Consider the following 26,752-nt stretch of genomic DNA (forward strand, 5'->3'; position numbering starts at 1 on the left):
GCAAAGAAGGAATGATATAGACAGTAGGAACTCAAACGATATACAAGATTAAAATTTTCAGTTCTGTAGTTGCGATTTGAAATGTCTCACCTTGCAGGAAGAATCTTGGTGGTGCTCCTACTTTGAATAAATTGCACACGCACACACACACACACACACACACACAAAGTGAGATTGAGAAGGCCTAGATTTTGCAGCATCTAAATTTGGCAAAACATTGAAAAGAATTATAGAGACAACTTATTTGACAAGTTTTGTCTTATAAAAATATTTGTTAGGCTGGGAACAGTGGCTCACGCCTATAATCCCAGCACTTTGGGAGGTCGAGGTGGGCAGATCACCTGAGGTCGGGAGTTCGAGACCAGCCGGACCAACATGGCAAAACCCTGAAATTAGCAGGGCATGGTAGCACATGCCTGTAATCCCAGCTGCTCAGGAGGCTGAGGCAGGAGAATCGCTTGAACCGAGGAGACGGAGGTTGCAGTGAGCTGAGATTGCACCATTGCACTCCAGCCTGGGCAACAAGAGCGAAACTCCATCTGAAAAAAAAAAAAAAAAAGAAAAAAAATCTGTTAAAGTAAGATACTCTGATGGAAGCAAAAAGAAAGTGCCTCTAAAAATATTTGGACTGAAATATTTATACTGTTCAATATTTTTAAAATTAGAATTCTGTCCTCCATTTAGCAAATTTACTCTGAACTTATCAGGTAACTTAGAATGTATAGAAAGAGAATTTTCTCCATAATTGAAAGTATCAATAATTCCAAACTAACTATGTTAAACTGCAACTGTGAAAAATATTGCGGGCAGGTTTATTTTTAAATACCATATTTTAATGAACACATTCTTCAGAAAAATGCCAATGACACAATATTAGAGACAGATATGGCTAAGAAATGGATTAAACCATGTAAATATACATCAATAATAATTCTTCTCGTTATTTTTAAATATTCAGATAATCAGTATAAAGAAATTATTGTTTTATTGTATGCACATGTATGTTATCTTTATTGCTTTTGAAATTTTATTTTTGAAAATAGTTTTTGAATAGAACCAGTTGAGTCCACCAATCTAATAAAATCAGCTGTTTGTTAATAAATACATATTTCAAAAAGTATAAAATTTTAGTTGTTTCAGCGCTTCTTTTTACTCTTGTGTCCCAGTTTGCATGATAAATTATATAATATTCACACTTTAAAGATCTTTCTCATAAGTTATGTGAGATTTTTCTGCTTACATCCTGTTGACCAGAATTTAATTATATAGCCATACCTAGCTGTAAGGGAAGCTAGAAAATGTAATTTTTATTGTAGATCATCATGGATCCAGCCAAAAATCTGGAAGATACAGATAACAGATACTAGAAGACAAGTAACATTCTGCCCTACCTTCTCATCATGTGTTTGCATTTTTGGCTAGCACATATGAGGTAGACCTGCTGAATTTAAGGGAGAAAGTAGTATGGTACCTTTAATATCTAATTTATATTCATATTTTTTAAAAAGCTAAAGTAAAAAATGAATTGATCCTATTAAGCAGACTATTAGAGAATCTTGGTCAGGCATGGTGACTGACACCTATCATCCCAGTACTTTGGGAGATGGAGGTGGGAGGATAGCTGGATCCCAGGAGTTGGAGACCAGCCTGGGCAACATAGCAAGACCCTGTCTCTACAGGAAAAAAAAAAAAGGCAGGCATGGTGGTGCATGCCGTTAGTCCTAGCTACTTAGCAGGCTGAGGTGGTAGGATTGCTTGAGCCTAGGAGGTGGAGGCTGCATTGAGCTATGAATGCACCACTCTTTCTCTAGCCTGGGCAATAGAGCCCGTCTCAAAAAAAAAAAAAAAAAAAAAAACAGAGAGAGAGAGAGAGAGAGGGAGAATCCGATGTCTCTCTCCAATTCTATTTTTTTCATCTCAAATTTCTCTCTCCTTTATGCATATAGTATACTTCCATGGGTCCCACTAAATTCTCTCCTTCACTGGAATTCACATGTTAATGGAAGGTGAGTGGTTCTTTGCCCCTGGGACTCACAGACTGTATCATCCATCTTTCCTTTTCACCATATTTGCAGTGGTCTGTGATAAAACTTAGCCCTTGTTTGGAGAAGAAAGAGGCCTCATAAAGTGCAGGTCAGACATAGTGTCTGGACACCTTGAGCTGCACATGACCAGCTCTAACTTCACAGGCTGGCCGTTCATGGGTTAGACCTACAAAGCTGAGGGGAGGAGATATTCTGAACCTATTGCTTGATAGTACCTAGGTCCACATTTTGGTAATTTGCCTCGGTATAGTCCCCATCTTAGAAAACCAAGACTCATTGCCTTTAGACAAATTTCTATTTGTTTTCTGCAATCATTCGTTTTAACTTTGAACTATTTTGATGAAATCTTACATAAGGTTAAAATGGTGGTAACATAATCATGTTAAATGATACAAACAAATAATCACTTGTTTAAACTGCTTCCCTTTATGGGACTGGTATTTAACATGTTCCTTTTTCTTAGCTAGCTTGTGTCAGTCACACATGCTTTTTTTCAGTATGGTTCAAGTACAGTGAAAATGGAAGCTTTACTCTCATCAAAATCAAATCAGATTCACAGCCTGTGAAATCCACTCTTGGTGTTTTGCATTCAGAAGCATCACTATAAATGTTCCAGAGTCTAAGACCTCCACCATCTGCTCCATTAGGCACTGGATTTCAGTAGCACTACTTGATTTACAAAAAGAAAAAGAAAAACTTAGCATATCCAAGCAACTATTCAGCCTGAAGCTTCTTGAAATAAGAATGATCTGGCATTTCCTTCCCCTTCAGTGAGCCCCATGCCTTCATGGTCTCTGCACAGGTTTACACCTTTAAATTTGCATTTTATCAACCTTTCTCTGGTGAGGAATTTTTTCCTTTTTAGGCTATGGTATGTTTTTTTCTGAATTTGATAGTTGTATGTTGAATTGAAGGCTTTATTCTGTGCAGCCCTCCTGTTAATCTCAAATGTGAATCTTTTGCACCTTGTTCTTCAAAGGGTCATTGAAGGCTCTACCAGGTCAATTTCAAAAAAAAAAAAAAAAAAAAAAAGCCTTAGGGGTTCACTTTTTGTGAAAGACCTTAAGAACCATGCCCAGGCTCTGTAATTGATCTTCAAATCAAGGCTTTTAGTATCTCTCTTTTAATCATAATAGATGATTTTCAAATCAGGTGCACAGTATTTTAAACTGAGGAAACTGTGAATTACTAAAGTTCTTGAAAGTCAGGAATTCCCTTTGATAAAGCAAATCTCCCATATTCAGAGCCAGTTTCTTTCATTTAAATACTTGGCAATATTTTCATCAGAATAATTTAAGGAAAGGGAAGTTATATCTCAAAAGAGGACTTATTTTATCAAATGAGCTCCCAGAAGCTTAAGTTGATTAAGTGTTATAGTAACTATGGGTTTTTTGGAAGGAGGAGGTGGCAATAAATATTTCTTTGGAGTAGTATTGTATTAAAACTTTTTTTTTGGCCGGGCGCGGTGGCTCAAGCCTGTAATCCCAGCACTTTGGGAGGCCGAGACGGGCGGATCACGAGGTCAGGAGATCGAGACCATCCTGGGTAACACAGTGAAACCCCGTCTCTACTAAAAAATACAAAAACTTAGCTGGGCAAGGTGGCGGGCGCCTGTAGTCCCAGCTACTCGGGAGGCTGAGGCAGGAGAATGGCGTGAACCCGGGAGGCGGAGCTTGCAGTGAGCTGAGATCTGGTCACTGCACTCCAGCCTGGGCGACAGAGCGAGACTCCGTCTCAAAAAAAAAAAAACTTTTTTTTTTTGAGACAGAGTTTTGCTCTTGTCACCCAGGCTGGAGTGCAGTGGCGTGATCTCGGCTCACTGCAACCTCTGCCTCTTGGGTTCAAGTGATTCTCCTGCCTCAGCCTCCCAAGTAGCTGGGATTACAGGCGCCCACCACCATACCCGGCTAATTTTTTGTATTTTTAGTAGATGGGGTTTTGCCATGTTGGGCAGGCTGGTCTTGAACTCCTAACCTCGGGTGATCCACCCACCTCAGCCTCCCAAGGTGCTAGGATTACAGGCGTGAGCCACCATGTCCGGCCAAGTTTTCTTATCTCTACATATGGTTAATGTCTTGGTAAAGTTAGATTCTATTTAATGATGTTTTAGTTTTCTTTTATAAGAAAGAAAATTTGTCAACAATAGCAACATAAATAGATACCACAGCAAGAGAAAACAGGCAAAACTTAATACAGAATTTCTGTTTATAATATGTCACTGTTTTTTCACAGTGACAGCCTGCTTTTTCTTTGAGGATGTATATTTAACTTGGTAATTAAAGTTGGCATATTTGTAGCAACTTTAATTTTTTATGACTTATTCATTCTACCAATTTGTCATTGTCTTGTGCTACTCGATTCTTGTCTGAATTTCTATATGATGTGTTTATCTCTGTACTTCTCATGGGGCAGCCATTAGATGAAGGGTTCTGCAGTCAAATGAAATTCAGAGCTGTTTTATAATTGCCAAGGGTAAAATTAGCAGAGTCAATTATTTTCCCTTTGGCTTTTCCCTGAAGATATTAGGGGTCTTCAAAGTAACTGCCGTAGGTAATACTTAGATTTTTAAATATCTCCAAGTATAGAAATTGGCTTATTAATCCTCTGGTAATTGCCTTCTTACCATTATAGCTGTAGTCACATAAATGCAGATTAACAAGATTTTTAATTCAAGAGTGAATTTAAAAATTAATGCTTGGGTTTTCATTCGTTTTCAATTATGGAACATAAGGGCAACTTTTTATTTTAGTACTTCACTGTATAAAGACCTGGACTAAAAGGCCTCAGAATGCCTCTTTTTAAATCATACATTTCCTGATTCCATTGGGATAAGTTGCTCTATATTGTGTCCATGTAGAACATCACTGGATGCTGTAGTGATGTGGTCATGCCAGAATCTAAAATTCTAGTGTTTGAGCAGCAAGCTATCAGTGAGACATGCTGACTAATTGGAAGGGAAATCATGAAATGGAGAAGTACTATAATTTCGAAATCTAGCTGGCCATTAACAGGCTTCCTCTGGTCTTTGTATTTATTTAGACTGGGTTTGTATTTAGGATTAAGCCACAGTGCAAATAAGACTGTGTGGATTACTACCTGTCATCTTGTTTTTGAAAATAGTCTTTTACTTTACATATATAATGATAAGCCTAGTATTTAAAGAATGGAATTTATCACGTTATTTTTTTTCTTTGCAGTCATTTTAATTTAATGGACCTATTGCTATATATCAGATTGGAGACTGTGAGTCAGCCTGTATCTTGTCTAAACACCCAAGAGCATTGTCATGATGTCATTTCTGGAGGTTGTTCTATTAAGCATTAGTGATTTATACTTCTGGATAACCAGTGGCACAGATGTACTCTTTACATAGCTGATGTATTTCCTTATGTTAACTTTGTTTTCCTGAAGGCATAAATATGTTATTTACAATGAAGTGTTTTGTTTGTACAAATATGCTCAATTTATGCATATAAATCTCCTTTTACACCATCTATATAGTTTAATAAAGACACTATTGTCTATTTGTGTTTGTCTTATCTGTTGTATTAATTTTACTTCCAAATTCATGTTAAGTTGAAACCTAAAAACATGTATTAAGTTTTTCCCTGTCTTATGCATTTAAAATAGGCATTATTATGATAGTGTTCATGGTTTTGCTTACACTATTTTACTTGTGGAAATTATTTAATATCTTTTAGGCTCTTTAGTTTGACATTCAAGTGTATGTATTTTTTATACATGTAACCCACTCAAGTGTAGATTTGCATGACTAGGGTAAAGTGATGCAGAAGGTGGCAAGTGGGGTGTCATACAGTATAACAGCAAAAGAGACTGTCTCCGTATCAATTAAATAGAAAAGTCAAAATGGCATCATAAAATTATTTAAGAATCCCAAAATTAGCTTCTGTCCTTTTTTTTCTTATTTGCTATTATAGTCACATGTTAAACAGAGACAGTATCCATTTTCTGATCATGCTTCCTTGGTCTTTAAAGTGAAAGTAATAAATGATTAGTGTGTGCAAATTATACTAGAAATAAGATGAATTTTAAATAATATTAAAACCTGGAACTTTGCCCATTTTGAAGCCACAAGACAATGGAACGTAGTAGCTTTTTGGCATAGGAAGGTTAAATGCCATCAGGTGAAATTGACATTTCTCTGGGTATCAAAGCAGAAACCTGACAACAAGGAAAAGGAGCAAGAGCAGCTTACATGTTTCTTCAATATGCCTGGCATTCAAAGACACCTTTTTTTTTTTTTCAATCTTGCTCTGTCACCCAGGCTGGAGTGCAGTGGTTCAGTCTCGGCTCACTGCAACTTCTGCCCCCTGGGGTCAAGCAATTCTTCTGTCTCAGCCTCCCGAGTAGCTGGGATTACAGGTGCCTGCCACCACGCCCAGCTAATTTTTATATTTTTAGTAGAGACGGGTTTTCGCCTTGTTGGCCAGGCTGGTCTTTAACTCCACACCTCACGTGATTCACCCACCTCGGCCTCCCAAAGTGCTGAGATTACAGGCATAAACCACCGCGCCCGGCCAAGGACACCCTTTTTAAAAAGAAAAAAAAAAATCTGTGTTCTCTAATACCAGCAAATAAACAAAATAGGAAAACAAACTGAACAAGAAATATTTGTTAAATCATTTTTAAATGTTGACATATAAAGGGAAATTAGGTTTAATAAGAGGATGAGGGTAGATACTGATTTTTTAATGCATATTTAATTTCTAATATTCCTTTTTAAATTTTTTTTAATTATTTTTATTTATTTATTTTTTGTAATAGAGACAAGGTCTCACTATCTTGCCCAGGCTGGACTATCTTGCCCAGGCTGGTGCTGAACTCCTGGGCTCAAATGATCCTCCCATCTTGGCCTCCCCAAGTGTTCAAATTACAGGCGTTAAGCCACTGTGCCCAGCCAAGTTTCTTTTTTTTTTTTTTTTTTTTTTTTTTGTGAGACAGAGTCTCATTCTGTCACCCAGGCTGGAGTTGCAGTGGCACAATCCTGGCTCATTACAACCTCTGCCTCCCGGGTTCAAGCGATTCTCCTATCTCAGCCTCTCGAGTAGCTAGGACTATGGGTATGTGCCACCATGCCCAGTTAATTTTTGTATTTTTAACAGAGGTTGGGTTTCACTGTGTTACAGGATGGTCTTGATCTCCTGACCTCGTGATCCGCCTGCCTTGGCCTCCCCAAATGCTGGGATTACAGGTGTGAGCCATCTCGCCTGGCTCACAGTTTTCCTTTTTCTTAGCACGAGAGAAATCATGCTTTCCTCTGATGTTTCTCGACTTGAAGATCCTTGGTTTATATCTTCTTGAAAGGAGAAAGTATAAGTCAAGAAGGTGAGTGGCAATTTTTTCTGAAATAATAAGTAAAAGGAGAAAGAATAGAAAACTGGAGGCCGGGCGCGGTGGCTCAAGCCTGTAATCCCAGCACTTTGGGAGGCCGAGACGGGCGGATCACAAGGTCAGGAGATCGAGACCATCCTGGCTAACACGGCGAAACCCCGTCTCTACTAAAAAAAACACAAAAAAAAATTAGCCGGGCGAGGTGGCGGCGCCTGTGGTCCCAGCTACTCGGGAGGCTGAGGCAGGAGAATGGCGGGAACCCGGGAGGCGGAGCTTGCAGTGAGCTGAGATCTGGCCACTGCACTCCAGCCTGGGCGACAGAGCGAGACTCCGTCTCAAAAAAAAAAAAAAAAAAAAAAAAAAAAAAAAAAAAAAAGAATAGAAAACTGGAGGATGAAGGTTGAAGAGGATGTATATACACTTTAGAGATTACCTGAGGTGAAATTAACCGAGTTGTGAACAGTGTGTTAGGCTGTTCTTGCATTGCAATAAAGAAATACCTGAGACGGTCTGGGCACGGTGGCTCACACCTGTAATTCTAGCACTTTGGGAGGCCCAGGCAGGTTGATCACCCGAGGTCAGGAGTTCGAGACCAGCCTGGCCAACATGCCAAAACCCCATCTCTACTAAAATACAAAAAATTAGCTGGGCATGGTGGCAGGCACCTATAATCCCAGCTACTTGAGAGGCTGAGGCAGGAGAATTGCTTGAACCCAGAAAGCAGAGATTGCAGTGAACTGAGATTGCGCCACTGTACTACAGCCTGGGTGAAAGAGTGAAACTCCATCAGAAAGAAAGAAAGAAAGAGAGAAAGAAGAAGAACAAGAAGGAGGAGGAAGACAAGGAGGGAGGGAGGGAGGGAGGGAAATACCTGAGACTGGGTAATTTTGTAAAGAGAACAGGTTTAATTGGCTCATGGTTCTTCAGACTTTACAGGAAGCATGGTGCTGGCACCTGCTCTGCTTCTAGGAAGGCCTTAGGAAGTTTATAATCATAGCAGAAGGCAGAGTGGGAGCAGGGACATCACATGGTGAAAGCAGTAGCAATGGGAAGGAGGTGCCACACACTTTTAAACTACCAGATCTCCCAAGACCTCACTCACTATTGTGAAGACAGCACCAAGCCGTAAGGGATCTGCCCCCATGATCCAAACACCTCCCACCAGGCCCTGCCTCCTGCATTGGGGATTACAGTTCAACATGAGATTTGGGTAGGGACAGAAAGAGACACAGTGTACAAGCCTGCTGGAGTGAAGAAAGGATAGACAGAGAAGAGATACTCAGTCAGGCAGCTGCAGATGCAAAGGCAGGAATCAGCTGTCCATCCACCCAGTACTTAGCAAACTCCTAACTCAGAAAGTTCCTCAGGTGAGATCATTAGAAAGGGAAAAGAAGATTACTGAATAACTCAACCCTGAAAATAGATTTTTTTTCTCGCTCTGGCTTTGAAGAACTAGCAATTTATGTCCATGAAAATGGAGGGGGAAGGCTGATTTAATTAATTTTACTTCTGGAAGGTAGGAAATGGGATTTACAAAAATCAAGGTTGCTAAATGTATTATATATAATATTGCCATAGTCAATATATTTCTGTCTTTCATGGCCAACCATGGTGTGAGGTTCAACTGAATTTGAATACCATAAGCAAAAGAAAATTTAAGCTTATCCAAAAGAGTCTATGTGACTACTTTTCTCATGGATAGCCACATATAGCTCAGTCATGTTAATGTAATTTTGGTTTTAGCATTTCCATCATTTTCTTAAATTCTTAAAGTTGTAAATACACAACAAAAAATTTACTTAGTCTAAGCCAAAGTTGGTTTATAGGGTCTTAGCCCAGGAGCAAATTTTATTTATTTAGCAATAGTGATTGGGAAGAGCCCTTTTCTGGCAGCTAATGACCTACTGGAAGACTTATGTGCCCAAGGCAAAGCTGAAGGCCATTAGCCCAACAGGTCATTAACTGACAAATGCCTGACCCTGAGGTCATTTCCGATATTGTAAACTGTGAAAACTTTAAAGTGGGTTCGTTGGAAAGTATGGCTGTGCCAAGCAAGTTTCTTTTTAAGCATTCTGGAAAATTCATCAAATTGTTTGTGGTCATCCCTGTGGCTTAATTGTCATTGTTCTGGGGCCATTTTCAGGGTGCAAAGTCAGGCAGAAACTGGGAAACACCAAAACTACATTGCAAGTCAAGTCTTTGGTTTTTAAAGGATAGTTTCCCTGTCTAGAATATCAGAGTAACTGTTCACTAACAACAGTTTTAGCTACACTCTTGTGGATCACTTATATTTTCTTAATATGTTGAGCTACATAGCACTTATGTATTTTACATTCCTAGAGATGACTTGTAAAGCTACAAAGAGAAGTGGAAAGAACCATAAAGTAGAAGTCTGTGGATGGAATTCCTAGCCTTGACTTTTTTTCTCTTTATCTTTATTTTTATTTATTTATTTATTTATTTATTTTTTGAGACGGAGTCTTGCTCTGTTGCCCAGGCTCACTGGGCAATGGCACGGTATCGGCTCACTGCAACTTCCGCCTCCCAGGTTCAAGAGATTCTTCTGCCTCAACCTCCCAGGTAGCTGGGATTAAAGGCATGTGCCACGATGCCTGGGTAGTTTTTTTAATTTTTTTTTTGTATTTTTAGTAGAAGTGGGGTTTCACCATGTTGGCCAGGCTGGTCTTGAACTCCTGACCTCAGGTGATCCGCCCACCTCGGCCTCCCAAAATGCTGGGATTTCTGGCATGAGCCACCACGCCTGGCTTCGTTTTTTCTTTTGTTTCTTTTTAATCCCCCGATAAGCCATTTAACATTGAACTCCTCATTTTACCTCTCAGAATTCCAAATTCAGATCATTCATTCATCCATCTATTATTTCAGACTATCTGATATCTTAATACCCCATTTTTATCAATGAAATTAGAAACTTTATAGTGTAGGAAATTTAATCTTCACTAAAATTACCATCAAATATTTTAGAAATAACAATTTATATTTTTGAGGGCTTACTATATGGTAGGCACCATTTTAAGTGCTTTATCTATATTAACCCATTTAATGTCTCCTGAGGTACAGGGAAAGGATAAGTAATTTCCCTCAAGGTAACACTGCTAGTAAGTGGTAGAGCTGCTGTCTGAATCCAGGCAATCTGACTGCAAAATCCGCATGCTTTACTAAAGTAGAAACCTAACAGACCAACAAAGAACCATGATATATTTTTGCCAACAATTTTGCAGTTACCAATCCTGGAATTTATGGTATCTTAAATAGTTATTAGTTTCTAAATATTGGAATACGTATTTCAATATAAACATTGATAGGGGAGGGGCTTCATGAAACTTTTATTTATTTATTTATTTATTTATTTATTTATTTATTTATTTATTTTGAGACGGAGTCTCATTGTTGCCCAGGCTGGAGTGCAGTGGCACTATCTCAGCTCACTGCAACCTTTGCCTCCCAGGTTCAAGTGATTCTCCTGCCTCAGCCTCCCAAGTAGCTGGGATTATAGGCACCCACTACCACATCCAGCTAATTTTTGTATTTCTAGTAGAAACGGAGTTTTGCCATGTTGGCTATGGCTGGTCTTGAACTCCTGACCTCAGGTGATCCACCTGCCTCAGCCTGCCAAAGTGCTGAGATTACAGGCGTGAGCCACTGTGCCCAGTGAAACATTGTAAATTAGCAACTTATAAGCAAAAGCAACTTTTTTTTTTTTTTTTTTTTTTTTTAGTTTTCTAAAAAAATAAAGGCAGCATCATGTCCATCTCTTAGATCCTTGCTGGTTCCAATATTCTACGGTTCCAAATGTTGTAGATGTTGTAGGAAAGAGTCTAAACTTGCATCTTATAACCAGATCCTGAAAATAGCATGACATATGAAGAAAAACAAAATGATTATAATCAAGGAAAACTGTTAATAAAGTCAGGAAAGTAACAGAGAACCCAATATCTTATATAAACATCAGAGAGCTAAAGATTTTTGTGCATATTTCAGCAATCTAAAGCAGTACCCCAAATTAGTGAAAATTTTATATGGCTTAATTTGTTCAAGTACTTTAAAAGCTATAAGGTAATGTATAAATGTAAATTTCTGATAATATCGATTGAGCAAAGTGATAATTCACATTTATATTGAAACAGTTGTGATTTACACAAGTAGGTCACATATTAAAACAGTATTGTTAATTCAAAAAAAAAAATTTGTGTGCATTGCATGAAGCATGAGAAATACCCATTTAAAATCCAATTGGGACAGGCACGGTAGCTCACACCCCTAATCGCAACACTTTGGGAGGCCAAGGTGGGCAGATCACTTGAGGCCAGGAGTTTAAGACCAGCCTGGCCAATATAGCAAAACTCCGTATCTACTAAAAATACAAAAATTATCTGGGTGTGGTGACACATACCTGTAATCCCAGCTACTTGGGAGGTCAAGACACAAGAATTGCTTGAACCTGGTGGGTGGAGGCTGTGGTGAGCCAAGACTGCGCCACTGCACTCCAGCCTGGGTGATAGAGAGAGATCCTGTCTCAGGGGAAAAAAATAAAAGAAGCCAATTGTATGGATATCTTTATAGATTGGAGTATTTCTAACCCAAGTATATCCATTATTATTATTTATTTTTATTATTATTTTGAAAAGACAGGGTCTCACTCTGTACCCCAGGCTGGAGTGCAATAGGGCTACTGTCACTCACCGTAAACTTGAACTCACAGGCTCAGGTAATCCTCCCAACTTAGCCTCCTGAGTAGCTGGGACTACAGCGCAGAACACCATGCCTGGTTAATTTTTTTAAGTTTTTGTAGAGACAGAATCTCTCTATGGTGTCCAGGCTGGTCTCAAACTCCTGACCTCAAGCTATCCTCCCACCTCAGCCCCCAAAGTGTTGGGATTATAGGCATAAACCATTGTGCCTGGCCCAGGGTATCCATTATTTGATCCAAGGGTACAATGCGGCCAATCCCAGGTTTATGTTATTTTATTGTATTTATTATATTATTTTTATTTTAGTTTAGTTTAGTTTAGTTTAAAGACAGAGTCTTGCTCTGTCACCCAGGCTGGAGTGTAGTGGCATGATCTTGGCTCACTGCAACCTCCACGTCCAAGGTTCTAGAGATTCTCCTGCCTCAGCCTCCTGAGTAGCTGGGACTACAGTCGCCCACCGCCACACCCAGCTAATTTTTCTATTTTTGATAAGATGAGGTTTTGCCATGTTGGCCAGGCCGGTCTCCAACTCTTGTCCTCAAGTGATTCACCTGCCTGGGCCTCCCAAAGTGCTGATTACAGGTGTGAGCCACCACGTCTGGCCTCTTCTATTATTGTTAATTTATTTATTTATTTATTTATTTTTGGAACAGGATCTCCCTATGTTGCCCAGGCTGGTCTCGAACTCTTGGGCTCAGGAGATTCTCCTGCCTCAGCCTCCCAAGTGCTGGAATTAGAGGCATGAGTCACTGTGCCCGGCCCCCAAATTTCTACCTGATCATTTGAAGGAAGGAAAAAAAAGATTACCTAATTTTTTAGAAAACAGTACTAGTAGTGTCAGTTATTTTTATAATTCCATTGATTTGTGGATTTTAAAGAGCTTCAGAGTTATTTGGAAGAAATACAATTACAGCTTTAGTCAAAATGCATGGATTTTAATGCACATGAATCAGATTTTATTTCTGTGCCTGCCTTTAGAGTACAAACCTTGGGATGCCTCTGAATTACAAACTCCTGCCTTTTAGTGTGGCCCAATTTGAAGAGGAACTGCTTGAGCTGGAAAGTGAACTGTATTACCCAAAAGACATGGCAGCCCTGGAATTGGCAAGATGTATCTGTGACTCCTAGGAAATTACTGAAATTTTTGGTTCTTTGACCAAATGTTATCTAAGCCAATTTGTTTTCAGGAATCTAGTAGGATCCAAGGTAAGCATCAGGCAGTGCTCAGTGGCTCACACCTATAATCCCAGCACTTGGGGAGGCTGAAGTGGGTGGATCACCTGAGGTCAGGAGTTCGAGACCAGCCTGGGCAACACAGTGAAAACCTGTCTCTACTGAAAATACAAAAATTAGCCAGGCATGGTCGCATGCACCTGTAGCCCCAGCTACTTGGGGGGCTGAAACAGGAGAATTGCTTGAACCCGGGAGGGCGAGGTTACAGTGAGCCGAGATGGCACCATTGCACTCCAGCCTGGGCGACAGAGTGAGACTTTGTCTCAGAAAACAAAAGCAAAACAAAAACGAAGCTAAGCATCAGCGTCATTAATATAAACCTACAAGATTGAAATGCACCCTAACACTCCATAGTACCCAAGAATGATTCTGTTTTATCCTGCCTCTCTGTTTACCTTCCGTTCATTTACATGTTTTTGGTAAAAAGTGATAAATAAATACCTCTAAAAATATATTTTAGAATAACAGTGTTTAAACTGCATCAAAAATTTGGGAGACCTTGTGTGTAATTACAAGGACTAACAAGGTGTGAGCCATACATGACATATATCAGCATGATGTTGAATAATGTTTCAAACCACAGATCACATCCTTTTCATTGGGGAGTGGTAAAATCAATTTAGTGAATCACTATCAATACTTTTTTTTCTCTTTTTGGGACAGAGTTTCACTCTCGTTGCCCAGGCTGGAGTGCAATGGCACGATCTCAGCGCACCGCAACCTCCGCCTCCTGGGTTCAAATGATTCCCAGGTTCAAGCCATAGGACCTGGCGTGGTGGCTCACACCTGTAATCCCAGCACTTTGGGAGGCTGAGGCGGGTGGATCACCTGAGGTCGGGATTTTGATACCAGCCTGGCCAACATGGCAAAACCGCATCTCTACTAAAAATGCAAAATTAGCTGGGCGTGGTAGCAATGCCTGTAATCCCAGCTACTTGGGAGGCTGAGGCAGGAGAATTGTTTGAACCCAGGAGGCCGAGGTTGCAGTGAGCCGAGATCACACCACCGCACTTCAGCCTGGGCAGCAGAATGAGACTCCGTATCAAAAAAAAAGAAAAAAAAAAGGTAGAATGCAATAGAAAATTACATAATGAAAGTTTTAATTTAGTTTTGGCCGGGTATGGTAGCTCATGGAGCTTACAGCTGTATTCCCAGCTCTTTGGGAATACAAAATCAGGAGTTCTAGACTAGCCTGGCCAACATGGTGAAACCCCGTCTCTACTAAAAATACAAAAATCAAAAATTAGCTGGGCATGGTAGTGGGCACCTGTAATCCCAGCTACTCGGGAGGCTGAGGCAGGAGAATTGCTTGAACCTGGGAGGTAGCAATTGGAGTGAGCCGAGATCACGCCACTGCACTCCAGCCTGGGTGACAGAGCAAGACTCTGTCTCAAAAAAAATTTAGTTTTATAAATGCACATGTATTTATACTATGTCACAATGTATATTGAAAGCCACTAATAGAAGGCAGTGTGCTAGCCAACAACAGCCTTTCAGTTGACATCACTGAGAGGGTCTCCAGATGAAGAAGCAGTGAAAGCAAAATGGAGCTCATCAGCCACATTGAAAAAAAATAGGCCCAACACTAAAATGGCAAGCATAATTCTCTCAGAATTCTATCAGAACAACATGTGGCAGTGCCGCTAGGTAAAGAACATACTGAGAATAGTATATCCTGAGTACAAGACTTCATATTCAGCAATTCCCATATTGGGGAAGGTGGAAAATAAAGCAACTAACTGCTGTATGATAATCAGTTTTATGTTGCTTGTTTGTTTCATGGCTAAGTATTCAATTCTCAGCAACTATTTATTACAGTTTTTATAGTAATGCAAAATACTTGACACAACCAACTTTTTTTAAAACCTACTGGAAAACATCTCCTTTTTCTTTATTATGAAAATTTTTATCTTTCAAAAAAATTATTTTTCAGCCTGGCGCAGTGTCTCACGTCTGTAATCCTGCCACTTTGGGAGGCCAAAGCAGGCAGATCACAAGGTCAGGCGTTCGAGACCAGCCTAACATGGTGAAACCCTGTCTCTACTAAAAATACAAAAATTAGCCAGGTGTGGTGGTGGACGCCTGTAATCTCAGCTACTCAGGAGGCTGAGGCAGGAGAATCACTTGAACCTGGGAGGCAGAGGTTGCAGTGAGCCATGATCATCCCACTGCAGTCCAGTCTGGGAGACAGAGTGAGACTCCATCTCAAAAAGAAAAAAAAAGAAAGAAAAAAAAGAAAATTTCTTCATAGAGATGGGGTCTCAGTGTTTTGCCCAGGCTGGTCTCACAACTCCTGGCCTCAAGTGATCCTCCCACCTTGGCCTCACAAAGTGTTGGGATTACAGGCATGAGCTACCACACCTCGCTGAGAATTTTCATCTTAAGCACTTTAAATTGTCTGCTACTTTTTCAGGAACCTAATTGTTGTTTAAACAAATAAATGAGTCAGTCATCAATAAATGACTGTTTGGCATTGCTTAATAAGAAACAGTAGTCCAAAACCATGCACCTTTATTCAAAAGTAAAATCAGTTTTTTTATTACTCTTTTATTGTAGCTAAAAAAATTCTATTTTTTTTACTGTATCTCACAATTGTGAATTAAAAATGTATATAGCTGCACATTAAATATTTCTAATCATAGGACTTATTGTTGATAAAACACAGAAACCTCTTATCTAGATAAGCAAACTGAGGGGCAAAGAAGTGACATGGTTGGCCCAAGGTCTTGCAACTTACGTATTAACCTTCTGAGTGATCAAAGACAAATAATTGGCCTTTATCTTTATGAAGTTATTTATCTAGACAGTGTATCCTTTAAAAAGAACAACTATAATTTAAAAACACTGCAAAGAAAGTAAATGTAAAAGTTATTTATTAGACTTGTTTAGACATGGTCCTTGAGTGGTATTTAAACAACAAACATGGCCAGACGCAGTGGCTCACTCGTGTAATCCCAGCACTTTGGGAGGCCGAGGCGGGTGAATCATGAGATCAGGAGTTCGAGACCAGCCTGGCCAATATGGTGAAACCCTGTCTTTACTAAAAAATACAAAAATTAGCCAGGCGTGGTGGCATACGCCTGTAATCCCAGCTACTCGGGAGGCTGAGGCAGGAGAATAGCTGGAACCCGGGAGGCAGAGGTTGCAGTGTGCCAAGATTGAGTCACTGCACTCCAGCCTGGGTGACAGAGCGAGACTCCATCTCAAAAAATAATAAAATAAAATAAACCACAAACATTTTTATATGTATTAATTGAATAAAGGAATTATGATGTAGATCTTTTTGGTAGTGTCTCGTGTGTAACTGTGGCCTAACGAGACTAGTTTCATTAGTAGCGTACCAGGCACATAGTAGGCTATCAGACTATTCATGAAATGCATCCACCAGCCAATGTCAAATTATATCTCAAACTTCATATTTAAGCCATTTTCCAGAATTTGTGGCCTATTTCTTTCGAGTTGTATTAGTTGTGATTTTAAAAATAAAACTTTCATTCATTTTTTGTTGAGATGGATATCTCACTATATTCCCCAGGCTGGTCTTGAACTCCTGGGCTCAAGTGATCCTCCCACCTCGGCCTCTCAAAGTGCTGAGATTACAAGAGTGAGCCACTGCATCCAGCCTCAGTTGCAATTTTATACTTCTGTTTCGTTCACTAAATTTTCCTGAAACCTTTTTGACAAATGTTACCAGTAGTTTATAAACCAATGTATCAGCTGTTCTAAATTAAAAATTAAGATTATCAATTTGCTTAGTTTTTGCTGCACCTGTCCTGTTGGTAGTGCCATTTCTCTCTCTTCGCTACCCGCTTAGCCAGAAAGAACTTCCAGCTCACTAGAACAGATTGCCATCCCTCCCACAAATAAGCAAAGCCTTACACATTTGGCAGTACTGAAAAGGCTCCCTTCAAAACGCTGAGTTAGAAGCTTCCTCCAGAACTTCTATGAGTTGGTGTGCTTATTCCAACAGCCCCTTCATCATTGTCTACATTAAACCCCGTCCTAGTTTGATAGGAAGAAGTGGAGAGAGCCATCCTTTCAGAGACTTTAGCAATGGCTTTATCAAAGTGCTCATTTATTTTAATCAGCATGCAGAGTAGAGCTCATCTGGGTAGTTCGTGCCCAGGTGGTGGGTGAGTAGATTCACCCCTCATTTGGCCACTGCTGCTGTGCCCTGTGTTCTTCAGAAGTCGTTTCTCCACTGAGGCTGCCAGCCTGGAAGCTCTGGCTGAGCACTGGGGACCAAATCCACCTGGAATGAGACAGTTTGCTTAAATCCATTTGTAAATGATAAAGTACTTTACAAATGTTAGACATTATTATTGGTCTCTATGGGGGGGGCGCCACTCTTTAGTCCCTCTGTACCTTACCTTGGCAATGTAAATCTTTCCATCTTTATATGCGTCTCACAAATAGTTTGTGCTTCATTTTTATGAAGTAAAGAGTGACACCACCTGCTCTGGTTACCTTTATCAGCCTATTCAGCACCCTCTTAGTATTTTTCTGTAAGATATTTTCACTGATAAGAGTTTTTGTGGCTTAAAAAGGAATTTTGACAATATCCCTTCAAATTCCAAAGCTCTTTCAAAAGAGACTAAATCCATCTTTTGTTCCTCCCAAGATGTATATGAAAATTCATTCTTTCCCAAGACTGTTTTACCTTTGCTACTACTTCATGCATTGCTGTTTGTTCCTCGGGGTGGAGGAAAGAGCACAGTAAAGTTGTGCATAGTTAATGCCATCAGCACTGCAGATGCACGTGCACACACATGAACACACATGACTGTTTTGTTTGCTAGCAGCTAAAAGTAGTAAAGGCTGAGGGGCACCGTGTTACTCACCTCCAAATAGAGTGATAGATGACATGTTGTTTTGTCATTCCACACTGTAGTAAATCCATCATTAAAATCACCTTCTGAGGACAAATTTTTGAAAGATTACAAATCTGTAATGGCCTTCACAGTTTTTATATACCAAGCAAATTAAGTTATAAAGCAACCTTTTTCAAGTGAATTAAAATGCAACTGTACTACCTTATTACATCAATTCATATTATGCTGACTTGAGCTTTAATTGAGCCATGTTAGTTTATAGTTTACATTTTTTTCTAAAGATTCACTTGTGGCTGGGTGCGGTGGCTCATGCCTATAATCCTAGCACTTTGGGAGGCCAAGGCGGGTGGATCAAAAGGTCAGGAGTTTGAGACCAGCCTGGCCAACATGGTGAAACCCTGTCTCTACTAAAAATACAAAAATTAGCCGGGCATGGTGGCAGGCACCTGTAGTCCCAGCTACCCGGGAGGCTGAGGCAGAAGAATCCCTTGAGCCTGGGAGACCTAGAAGTTGCAGTAAGCCGAGATTGTGCCACTGCACTTCAGCCTGGGCGACAGAGTGAGACTCCATCTCCAAAAAAAAAAAAAAAATTTACTTGTATTTTAATTTAGGATAGGCGCTCCTTTGCTCAAATTAGAGTGGTCTGCTGTACTGGTCAAACATCTACGACTCTATTGAGTCTATTCCGCCTGTCAAATGCTGACAGTACTTCTGAATCCCATTTATTGATAAAGGCATGACTTGTCTGCACAGAATGCTTACTACCACTTACTGATCCTATTTTTTCTAATCGAAAAACTATTGAGTGTTATATTCCATAAATCAATTTGTGGACATAGCTTAGCTTGAGGTCTCCCTCAAGCTGCTTCCCCACCCACACACACCTTCCCAAGGAAATAGATTTATTGTTTTATTTAATTATAAAAGCAATACAATAAAAAGAGGGAAATAGTGTAATGCAATACAATAAAAAGAGGGAAATAGTGTATATGTAAGCTGTTATAAACTTAGCAATTATAAATTTAATCAGAAAGGCTGAAGAAAACAATCTTAAAAATCATCCAAAATCTGTCATTTATACATTATCATTATTATGTTGTTGTCTCTCCTTTCAGACTTTTTTCTCTTGTGTATATAAACCCATAGATTGACTTCATTTTTGTTTTTAAAATGCCTTTTATACTACTTCTATTTTGTAAATAGCTTTTTTTTCCTTAAGAATATGTTACAGACATCTTTGGATAGCAATGCGAGGATTTTTTTCTTTTGGTCAGGATTTTTGTCTTACCATCCCCTACTCCTCCCAATTTCTATTTTTTACGATGAAAATTTATTATAGCTCAGGGCATAGTCATCACAATACCCTTTGTGAGGGTATTCATCATCTTGGTTTTTCAGTGTAAAAAATCATTGAATTGTAGTTACCCTTGCCAAAAGATAAAGAATGAAGCAATTACACATTCCCCTGAGATTGCTGAAATTTGTCCTGTAAATTAACCATTTAAGAAATTCATTACAAAGGTTAATTATGTCAGATCTATAATTTTGTTAAGGTTCAGATACACCTGGATACTGTCTGTTCCTTAACTTGGGTGAGACAGTGGTTATTGAAATGGGAGGGATCAACAATTTGCTTGAGAATAGCAACTAGACATGCACTGTCCATTTACTGTCCTATGCTGCAGCATTCTGCCCAGTAGCCAAAACAAGGGAGGTGGCAGGAGAAGCCATTTCATGACACTGACATTAGGAATGGTTGCCACTTTGGGTTCACTGGAAATTGAAAGATAGTGTATGGCTTTGCTGTAGAGTCACATTTCAACATATGACCCACACTGAAGAGAAGAGCATTTTTTTTTTTATTTGCATGTGTAGGTAAGCAATGCTGCTATTCTCGGAATCACCAGAAATGCAGAAAGTTATCTCCTGTTAAATTGTTCTCCAAATGGCTAAACTATTTAACGTCGATGCTGACTGTTGTATAATCTGAAACAATATTTCAGGATGCAGCAAGTCAGTGTTTCAGAGGTCCCTGATTTTGGTTAAAATGGTCTTTGCATGTGTTCTGAGTTTTGTTCTTGAAGTAAAACTCACTTTCTTCCAAAATATTTAGGCACACAATTTTAAAAACACCATAATCTTAATCTCCATACTATGCTGTTCATCTACTCAAGACTTGTACTGAATATAGCATGATAATAGGGCGGTATGGAAGAAGAGTAAGTTAACACTCACTGAAACTTATGTTCCAAATTCTCTTCTAAATGCTCTACATATTTACTTTTCAGAGATACTCATGATATGGCCAACTTAGTACCATTATTTGTTTGATGCAACTTGGCAGTTAAGCCTGATGTCATTCAGAATCCAGTATGTGTAAATCGTTTCCAAGCATTAGAGCCCTTCAAGAATCAGAGCTCAGCAGTGTTGCCTTTAATTGACTCAAGTAGGACTTTGCCAGCTGATGGGGTGCTCTACCAGTCACAATGGTTTTGAAAAATGGGAAGTGTTTTATTATAATTCTAGGTATTGAAACCAAGGGGGATTTGGTACAAAAAGTTTCACAACGAAATTAGCCAGTAGAATTCAGATAGAGGGAAAGGTTCACGTGAAGACAAGAGATAAAAATGAATTACATGAACAAAGATGTTCCATCAAAATTTACAGAAAAGCAGTTTTCAAGTTTACCTGCCTAATTACAAATAATCAGACTTGCATTTGTAAAAGCTTAGAATTGTAGGGCTGGAAGAGACCTTAAGGAATCATCTTTTCCAACTCCCCTTATTGCAGTTCATTGCATTGAGTTGAAGAAAACTGATTTGCCCAAATCTTACAATCAACTTATTAGTAGACTTTGGAATAGAATCTAGATTCCCTGGCTGCTAGTATTCTTTTTTTTTTTTTTTTTAACAGTTCCCTAATCTGTTTGGCTTCCAAAGATAGCTCACATTGAGGCTCTTTTAACCTTTTTTTCCCCTTCCCCTAGTAGAAAGTGTTTGCTTGCCCCATGGGCCTGAGAAACAAAAGTCCTGGAATCTTTCTCAAGGTTGCATTTATCTAGAGCACCAAGACTTCAGCTCTCAGCCCCAAGAAGTCTGGCTTTTAGGCCTCTGGATTCTCCTTTGGCTGCCATTATTCCTGCCAGCACTTTGAGTTGCCTGAACATGTCATTCCTCAAGAATGTGAGGGGGAAAAATGTTATTGGCCGGGCGCGGTGGCTCAAGCCTGTAATCCCAGCACTTTGGGAGGCCGAGACGGGCGGATCACGAGGTCGGGAGATCGAGACCATCCTGGCTAACACGGTGAAACCCCGTCTCTACTAAAAAGTACAAAAAACTAGCCGGGCGAGGTGGCGGGCGCCTGTAGTCCCAGCTACTCGGAAGGCTGAGGCAGGAGAATGGCGTGAACCCGGGAGGCGGAGCTTGCAGTGAGCTGAGATCCGGCCACTGCACTCCAGCCTGGGCGACAGAGTGAGACTCCGTCTCAAAAAAAAAAAAAAAAAAAAAGAATGTGAGGGGGAAAAATGTTATTAACCGAGTGTTTTCTTAAATGTAAGTATAGCAGTACCTAAACAGATGAATGTCTGGGGTAATAAGCAAAAAAAAAGTTAAGATTATTAAATGAGCTTACTAAATTGTGAGTGGCTGGTAACCTTGTGGTCTTTCTAGAAATATTTGCAGTTTTTTAAGGAAGGGTGATACTTAAACACATCTTTCTTTGGTATAATTTTAAAAATAAACATTTCAGGCAATGGAAAGAGATTGATATATGCACTGGGTAAGTCACCCTTATCTGGAACAGTTTCAACCTCTTAGGCTACTCTTGCTTTTTATAATCTCTTTCCTTCCTCAACTTGTTAACTCAAAGAAATCTAAAGTTTTTTCCTTAATGGGTTGTCATTGGCTATGGAGGTGTGTTCTGTTCAAGTAAGTATAGCCATTTGTAAGTACAGGTCATTTATAAATTATGAACTTGTAGGCACAGGTTTACTCAATGAGAAAAAGAGTCAGAGAACAAAATGTTCTTGTTGCTTCTGCCTGGTCTGGAGTTTCAGGGAAGTAAAGGAACACTGTGGTTAAAGTTCATACCATCATTTTGACATTTAGTGTCAGACTTTCTCTTTGTAAATCCCTCTTCACATTACGAGTGCTGGTCTCAGAGCTCGAACTGTTTCAAAACCATAACATTTCTTAGTGAGTGATTGATCTGTATTATGTGTCCAGCCATCAGGGGGATCTTGGGATGTTGCTTGTGTAAACTGTAATCCAATCTGATGCTGTGCGTTTAGTTACAGTCTTTCATAGACCTATTGGCGATACTCAGTCCTCCTGGATTTGGGAATGGGGCTTATCTGATACCTTCAGGGGAAAAAAAAAATCCATTCATTTTTCTCTCTTCCCCACTTAAATAACTCAACTCATGTGGTAACACTGTGGGATCATTGTCCTTCCAGTTCCTCTGCAGCTCATATTACTACAATATTTCTTAAGTATTTGGTTACCTACACGACAATGTGATTTAAAAAAAAAAAAAAAAAAAGAAGACTTTGTATATGCCTTACAAATTAACCCATCTGCAAAGAGCTAGGAAAAATATATGCCTTCAACCAGCAAAAATTTCCTATCAGCAGTTCTGTGTATGTTACGTAGTATAAATGTAAATATATAAATTTGGAGATAAATGCTCATGTGTTAAAATGTTAAAGCAAGTCTTTCTACAAATTAATATCATTTGCCTCTAAGAAAATGTTTATTAAACCCAGGGTACCTGAGATTGAAGTATCTTGTTGTTTGGGTCTGTATTCTTTGGCTTAATAATGTCTTCAATTACAAGAATGATAAAAGCTGAAACAAAATCCTTTAATTCAATCAGAGTGGAGCTGAATTTTCGGAAGCAAAGAGTGGAAATCTGATACAGGACTGCATAACATAGGAAGTTAAATATACAAGATATTAAGACTTGTAAGAAGCGGATGGGGTTGCCTTGAGGAATTCTTATTTGAAATGGCTGCATTGAACATTTTCATAAATACTACTATTTTATCCTCTCAAATTAAGATGCTTTATGCAAACTACTCTAAATTGTACAGTAGTTCCAAAGAGACCATTTACTGTTTTCTGCTTGTTTTACATCCTGGAACAAGTTCAAAGCGTTTGATTTCACTTGATTAAAAAAAAAAAAAAAAAAAAGTCTGAGCCTTGAAAAATAATACAGGTTTGATGAATATGATTTCAGTATTGCAGTTCTATAAAAATTTTCAGTGTTTACGGTACATTTGACCCAGGGGCCCCACAGTAAATATATCCACAGTGCATTTTAAGTGCAACAGAATGAACGTATTTGAAAGGTTAGCCATTCTTTTGCTTTTGCTTTTTTTTCCTGTAGTATGAAAATTAGCATTGTAATTGCTCCCAGAATGGGAGTACTGAAAAAATATCCACCTGACAGAAATAAACATGCAGAAAATAAATTGAGTTAAGATTTCATTAGTTATCTGAAATGTAAATTTATGTTCAAAATGGCTATTACTCGATTTTCATGTATATTAGTTAAATGCTATGCTTATAAGATTTTTTTTTTTGGCTTGAATTATGACTGAAAAAAATTGGATCACAGCTTTAATATCCAGGTGGGCAATGCCATTTGCTGAGATCTTAGTGCACAGCACAAGATTTTTTCTGTCAAGCACAGATTCTGCCTTGCCACTGAGCCTTTTGAAGCATTCTGAGGTAACAATGGAGATATATTTAAATTTTTTTTTTTAATTTTTCTTCTTGCTTTTTAGGTTGTGGAACTTTTAGCAAGTGCTCTCATGGACTTGGTACAAGGAGTATATCACGAAAATTCTACTTCAAAGGTAAAGGATTTCAGAGTCATAAAATGTTATGTTATAAGCCCTTGTGGTAAAACTAGAATAACGAAAATGTCATTCTTGTTTTGTGTTTAAATTGTACATGGCTTTTTTTTTTTTTTTTTTTTTTTTTTTAAGATTAGTGTTTTGGCTACAAATTCATGGCCATACGCTTAGTACATAGGAGACTTAGCCAATTAAAACAACCTCTTATCCTCTGGCTGGATTCACAGTCTGTTCAATCTGCAGCAGCCCAGTGGACACTGGGATGCTTCTGGCTAGCAGGTAGCAGTGTCACAGGCAGGCAGGCTGGAGGAGCAGCTTGTGCTGAGGCAACTGAACCCATCCTTTCCCCAGAGGAAGGGTCCTTCCATGTCACAGAGGAGTGGACCTTGATCCTAAGAAGATGACTGTTGGGGAGATGGGATGGGGATGTCTTTTATATGTAAGACCCAGAATTTACTGCATTATTAGATTCTTTATGATAAGAAGTGGGATGATTGCACAGTTGGATTATTTTGATTAATTTTATAGGTCTAGAATTAAGATTTTTTTGACTCATTTAGCAGGACATCTCAAGAAAGGTTAGGTTTTATTTCCTTAAAATGCAGTTATTTCATTTCGGTAGGATATTAGATGTGAAGTAATTGCTTCATTGACCACCACCATCATTTAACATGGTACATACTATTATAAGGGGCTCCTATCTTAGTGTTTCATTATTCTAACTTCTTTAGCTTCTGTATTAGCAAGATTTCACTCACTTCAAATTAGAAAAGGTATGCATGTATGCACATCTTAAGTTTTTGACATTTTCACTTGAAAAAAGAAAGATAAATTTTACTAGAAGTGAAACATAGGGCATGAGCAACTGGGATAAGAAATTTAAAATTTAAAAGTATAACACAGGGACTCTGGGTAGTTCAGAGACCGGTTAGTAGAATGTGCAGAATTGCACTTTGGACATCTGCTAACATTTGGTTCAAGTAACTACAGTTCCTAGTAGGCACATCTAGCCACACCTAAGCAGCATATTGGTATGCAGAGACCTCACAGGATGGATGACCACAGTGGACCTTTCAAAGATGTGCAAGTTCACTACTGTGGATGAAGGTTAATATCTGATTGTAAAATGGGTGACTACTGGTCTAGTTCCACTTGTAGAAAGTTACCTTGTATAGATAGTATGATGAAGATGACAATAGCTAAGCAAATAACCCTGTAGTAAGTGATTTGCCTGTGTTTCTTCATTTAATCTTCACAGAAATCCTTAGAGATAGGTACTACTGCTATCCCCATTTTACAGATGTGAACACTGAGGTTGAGAAAAGGTTAAGTAATTTTCCCAAGGTCACACAACTTGTTAGCTCTCAGGGATTTGAAGTCAAGAGCCCAGACTCATTTTCATTTATTTATTTATTTTTAATTTTAATTTTTATTTTTTTTTTGAGAAAGAGTTTCACTCTTGTTGCCCAAGCTGGAGTGCAATGGCACGATCTCAGCTCACCACAACCTCTACCTCCTGGGTTCAAGCAATTCTCCTGCCTCAGCCTCCTGAGTAGCTGGGATTACAGGCATGTGCCACCACGCCTGGCTAATTTTGTATTTTTAGTAGAGACAGGGTTTCTCCATGTTGGTCAGGCTGGTCTCGACCTGACCTCAGGTGATAGGCCCACCTCGGCCTCCCAAAGTGCTGGGATTACAGGTGTGAGCCACCGTGCCCGGACCAGGATTGGGGGCATGGCAGACCAGAGTGGTCTTGGAAAATGCAGCATTTAGGCACAAAAGCAGGAGTGCCTGTCCTCACCTAGGTCTGTAGGAGTGGAGCCCCAGCCAGGGACCTGCCTTTCTCTACCCAGCTACCCAGCACTTCCCCGTATCATCTGTACTTTAGTGAAACCTGATTTGATAGCATCTATCTGCCATACCTGAGATCCCACTATATGATAATTATAGTGACCAGTTCTGGATGTTGAGACACTGTTTTCCCTTGGGATATTTCCAGGGTGTTCAACTTAGTTCCATATAAGATATTTATATTTTACAATTAAATATGTTAATTTTTACATGAAAGTGTTATTGTTGGTTTTAAGGTTCTTAATTTATCTACTCTTACCATTTGTCCACTATAATTAGCTCAGTTCATTAATAATTATGTGACCATGTTTTAAGTACTTTTTATGTCAGGGAGACCTAACAGCAACAACAATTAATACTTAGATAGCCCTTTACAGTTTGCTTATACTTTCTTTGTACACAATCACCTATGAAAAGGGTGACATTTGTTGGTATTCCCATTTACAGAGGAAAAGCCTGAAATTCAGACATTACAAATGGCAGGAAAGCATAGTGTCTGAAAATTGTTAATATATTAACATGTTTCACAGTTCATAATGAACCCAGGTTTTTCTTGACTCTAAGTCCCATGCTTTTTCTCATATTTTTATTGTGTTTCTTCCCGAAAAAGAGAAAAGAAGAAGCAACAAAGTCTTTTTTTAGACAGAGTCTTGCTCTGTCGCCCAGGCTGGAGTGCAGTGGCGCAATCTCGGCTCACTGCAATCTCCACCTCCTGGGTTCACACCATTCTCCTGCCTCAGCCTCTCGAGTAGCTGGGACTACAGGCGCCCGCCACCATGCCCACGCCCGGCTAATTTTTTGTATTTTTAGTAGAGACGGGATTTCACTGTCACTGTGTTAGCCAGGATGGTCTCAATCTCCTGACCTTGTGAT

At 39.2% G+C, this 26,752-nt stretch overlaps 1 protein-coding gene across 1 annotated transcript in view; it reads left to right on the forward strand.

Moving 5' to 3' along the window:
• LOC105478761 (decaprenyl diphosphate synthase subunit 2) overlaps positions 1–26,752 on the forward strand; it is a 296,816-nt gene that overhangs the window by 184,058 nt on the left and 86,006 nt on the right. The window contains exon 4 of the mRNA XM_011736394.3: positions 23,957–24,028. Coding sequence (XP_011734696.1) covers positions 23,957–24,028 — 72 coding nt within the window. The remainder of the gene's footprint in view (positions 1–23,956; positions 24,029–26,752) is intronic.

The sequence above is a fragment of the Macaca nemestrina genome, chromosome 5 (assembly GCF_043159975.1).
Source record: "Macaca nemestrina isolate mMacNem1 chromosome 5, mMacNem.hap1, whole genome shotgun sequence".
Taxonomy (NCBI): domain Eukaryota; kingdom Metazoa; phylum Chordata; class Mammalia; order Primates; family Cercopithecidae; genus Macaca; species Macaca nemestrina.